Source organism: Monoraphidium neglectum, assembly GCF_000611645.1.
Source record: "Monoraphidium neglectum strain SAG 48.87 unplaced genomic scaffold scaffold01020, whole genome shotgun sequence".
Classification (NCBI taxonomy): Eukaryota; Viridiplantae; Chlorophyta; class Chlorophyceae; order Sphaeropleales; family Selenastraceae; genus Monoraphidium; species Monoraphidium neglectum.
Genome location: NW_014012608.1, coordinates 5,886 through 10,391, shown reverse-complemented (window position 1 = coordinate 10,391; position 4,506 = coordinate 5,886). Strand labels below are relative to the sequence as shown.

Below are 4,506 nucleotides of genomic sequence, written 5' to 3'. Positions count from 1 at the left end.
AACCCCCCCCCCCCCCCCCGCTGCGTGAATAACTGCATTGACCGCTAAAGCCAATGCATTCTCGGGATCGGATAGAGATCTGTAATCATGAGTTGACGTGACACCTTCCCTACTGATTTGTCAGATCAGTGGCGGCCTGCTGGCCCGACCAACGTGTACCTGCATTTCAACAAGTTGTTGGCCTCTAGGTACAAACTCCCTCATGTGCGTGCACAGACTCAACATGGAAGTCGTGTGCAATTTCAATCAGCTTGGGCACAGTCACACCCACCAATGCCGTCCACTGGTGGCTCAACCGCGCCTGCCCGCGGCTGACTCAGAGCCCGGCGTGAGGTGAACTCTGACCTCTAGTCGTACCAGCATACTTCACAGCTCTCCCCCACCAGTATGACCAAGCGCTGTTGGCCCCTCCTTCGCTATGACCAACGAAGGCCTCGAAAAGACGCACAGATTGATCACTGCCGACGCTGCCATGTGGTTCCTGCTTATGTGGGCTCATCACACCGGCCCGCTGCCCGCCAAGGCCAGTTGGGCCAATCAGGACACTGCACAGCTTGGTCCACCCGCCCGCGACAACAGTATCGCGAATTTGGCGTTGTTAGTGACCATGGGCCATGGTCACTGACGAGACCAAGCACATTAATATCTCTTGCCACCATGTGCACGGATTCCATGAGCAAGGCACAATTTCTCTCTCTGATGTTCCCTCCACACGCAGACCCACCAACAATTGCACCCAGCCGCTTGCTGTGGCTCTGTATACCAAGCACCAGATCATGCTCGGCGTCACCAAATTCGTGCACCCCGTGCATTGCCGTTCCTGACTGCGGCCCAAATTGGGGGAGGAAGAGTGTTAAAACAACATGCATGCACTTGCTACAGCAACTTGGGCACTCGCAAAGCTTCCTTCCATTGCGGGTTGCAATGCCCCATTTCCTGTGTTGACCTCTCATGCCAGTACCTTCTCTTGATCAAATTGGGATCTGTTACCAAGGTGCGAGCCCCCCACCTGAGTACTTAAACCAGTGGCAGCCTGCTTTCCTGATTAGCTTGCAGTATAAACATGTCAACATCCAGCCGCACTTTCGTCGCTGCAGCACTGTGAGCACCCACATTAATTATCCTTCACAGAAATTACACGCACAATCCATGTATGCTGCCAGGCACACCCATCAGAAACCTCAGCGAGCCCACGTCGCTGGCCCAAAATCATTACATCAGGGACACAGGTTTGCACGTTGGGAGGAGAGTTGTGGAGTCGTATGCCATAAACGTTGCATGCAAAAGTTTGCAAGGTGAGCCAGGTGTGATAGTCAGTCCGTTTGCTTGAACATGACCAAGTGTAGGAGGAGCGAGTGCGTGTAGTCGCATAGGGTTGCTTGCACAAAGAGGTCTCGTCAAATTCCATATGTGCACAGCAGCCATAGACAGGGATGGGTGGCAACGACGCACCAGGTCGCGCAAATTTGTACAAATTTGCTCTTGAAAGGCAAAAGAATGACAGTGGTCAGTCAGCCTGCACCCTGTGGCTTGACATCCAGATAGGCGTCAACGCATCCATGGCCACGTTGCTGCAGATGTTGACGCTATTTACCAAGCGTGAAAGCCGACTTTTTTGCAGATCAATATACCCCCAAGCGCGCTCTGTGTGCTGAGCATGGCGGGTCCATTGCTTGATAGAGGCGCGCGCAAGGAAGCCAGCTATCGCTGCTGCAGTGTCAAGTCGCCGCTCATCCGCTTGCAGGAAGGCGACAGCTCCTTGGCGGTCAAGAGGCTGCCCGCATAGCACACGCGTGCAACCGCGGGGCGCGCCACCGCCTGTCCAACACACGAGTCCGACCAAACCGAGATGCCAGTGACCTGGCAGCGCCACGCCTCCTGCCCGGCCGCGCACTGTGCGTCGTCGGCGCGCGTGCACAGTGACGTCATCCCGTAGTTGCAGCGCAGGTTGAACATCCCGCGCCACTCGGCAGCAAGACGCAGGACAACAGATGCGCCGCCGGCCTGGGCCCCCGGCTGCGCAGACAAGGTGACAGTGGTTATCAGATCGCTGCCCTGCCCGGAGAAGCTGAAGCCTGCGTCGCATTTGACAGTGCCTGCGTAGCTGCCCATCCGGAGCTTGTAGGTGGGTCCCGCTGCTGGCGTCGGCGCTGGCGCTGGGGTGGGTGCTGGCGCCGACGCTGGTGCAGGTGTTGGTGTGGTCGCCGGGGAGGGCGCCAGAGCAGGTGCAGGTGCAGGCCTGGGGCCGGGGCCAGCGGCAGGGCCGGGCGACACGGAGGGGACAGCAAGGCTCGGCGAGGGGGCTAGCGACGGGCTCGGGACCGGTGACAGGAGAGGAGGCGAGGCTGGCGCAGGGGCAGGCGACAGGACCGGTGCCGGTGCCGGCGCCGGGGAGGGCACAAAGGGCAGGGCGGGCGCCGGCACAGGGGCCGGGGCAGTGGGTGACGAGGTGGCCGGCACGGATGGCTGGCCTTGCGTCGGGGGTGTACCCGGCACCGTGATGCCGCAGAGTGTGAGGGTCGTGTCTCCCAGCATCTTGTCTGTCTCAGGGATGCTGTCAAGGTTGTCCAGCAGCAGCTGCTGGATGGGGATGCCCCAGGTGGTCGCGACCTGTGTGACACAGTGCCGCAGAGCGGTGGGGGTTGGAGATGCAAGGGTGAATTAAGGCTGCAAAAGATGGGCCTCATAACAGCTGGGCAACTTGTGCCGGCACGATTGCACGGCTGGCAATTGCGTTGAGTGCAGGTGAGGGCGGCAAGCATGGAAACACACCTTGGAAACGTAGTCGCTGCACAACGCCGTGACGGAAGTGGGGTAGGGCAAGGGGTTGTGTCAACTTGGGACGACCTCACTACTGGCTGTCCTGTTGTTACTAGACGCCAAGCCACACGCGTGTAGCCGCAAAGCTGTGGCATGCCGCAAGGCAGGCAGCAGGAGCTGTGACAGCAGAAATTGCGCCTGCAGTTGCTGCAAGACGCGCACGCAGCGTCTCAGCACTCGCAAGGGGGGTGGGTAGGGTGCAAGCCTACCTGGGTAGGGTGCGGTATTTGTAGCAGCCAGGGCGGCTGGAGGGCGACAGTCTGTTGAGGGGCTTGGGAGGGGGCTTGTCCGGCACAAAGTAGATTCCAAATGTGTCGTCAGGGTAGCCAACGCCGTCAACTCCAAAGGCCACCTGCCACCAGGGGGGCCGGCGCATACGTAGGAACAAGTCAATGGGCGCTTGACAGTGATACAACAAGCACAAATTAAGCAGTTGAAACCATATGTGCGGTGACAACACATGGACACCCAAAGGTGTGACCGTGCATTACGTATAGACGCTCCCCGGTTCAGGTCGGCCGCTCGCTGGCCGCCTCGACGTTGCTGCGTTGCTACCACAAGCAGTGGCACCCACCTTGCAGAATCCGCTTGCGGCGAAGTTGACTCCCCACGAGTTCTACCATTCAGGATGTGAGAGAGCAGCATGGACATTTACGCAAAGTCACCGGCAGAGTGCAGGCAAAGGCATGTGTCCAGCCCCACCACCCAGTTTCCACACCCTGCATGCACTGGGTGGGTGGCACCACATGTGTCTGCAAACATATGTGCGCACACCCAGCCCGCCGCCCACCTTGACGATCCAGTACCCCTTGTCAAGGTCGTAGCCAACCAGCACGACAGCATGGCTTTCCTTGTATACAGCCTTGGGCCCTGGATGGGGATGGCGTTCCATAGGCCACGAAGGAAGCAGCTGAGATGGCAGCAACATGTGTTGGTTCGTCCTTACGCAGGGGGGCGACAAGCGCTCCCATTGGTGCATGCGCGTACACACGAAATCGTGCGAGCATATGTACGCACACACGCATGGACGCGTGTGTGCGCATGCACGCAAACATGAGCACATGCCAGCCACACAGATGCACGCAATCCACGAGAACACCCTCAGGGCATGCTGGCGCGGCACTTGCGCACCGTGGCCAGTATAGATGCCTGACGTGTTGCTCTCAAAAAAGGACCTGAAGTCTGTGAATATGTTCAGCCGTGTGACCACGCTGCCAAACAGCCTGCAGGGTGGTGCAGCAGGGTGAAGACAGGTCAGATGGGACATGCCCCAAAAAACTTGGCATCCAGATGTATTGGCTCACATCTTTGTGCCCTGACCAGTCGCCATTTGCTACGCTTGCACACGCACACGCGCGCATGCACACACTCATATACACACACCTGATGTGGTTTTGCATCTCCCACTCGGTGGTGAGCGCCTTGAACGAAAAGACGCCTTGCTGCAGGAACGGCTCGACATCGGTGCACTCATAGCTGCAGCTGGGGTTGCTGGGATCATACGGCAGGCACCTGCACAAGAGGCACGTGGGTCAAGAGGCAGATTGCGCGGGCGCGCGGCTGGTACCCGGGAGCGCAGAGGTGCTGGATTTTGAGCGTTTCACGCAGCTGGCGGTTGCGGCAGCTGCACCGCCCAACACGCACACATTGCACCACAAATTAAATCCATTGGGCCGGGATGGCTCC

The 4,506-nt window shown here is 58.9% G+C and overlaps 1 protein-coding gene across 1 annotated transcript; it reads right to left on the bottom strand.

The window, feature by feature from the left end:
* Nucleotides 1-2,872: 2,872 nt before the first annotated feature.
* MNEG_6340 (hypothetical protein) lies at nt 2,873-4,220 on the bottom strand (the record flags this gene model as incomplete). The annotated part of the gene is made up of 6 exons (XM_014045187.1): nt 2,873-2,906; nt 3,030-3,172; nt 3,395-3,436; nt 3,611-3,690; nt 3,952-4,043; nt 4,204-4,220. 6 exons carry the CDS (start codon nt 4,218-4,220, stop codon nt 2,873-2,875), a joined length of 408 nt encoding a protein of 135 aa, XP_013900641.1.
* Nucleotides 4,221-4,506: the final 286 nt, after the last annotated feature.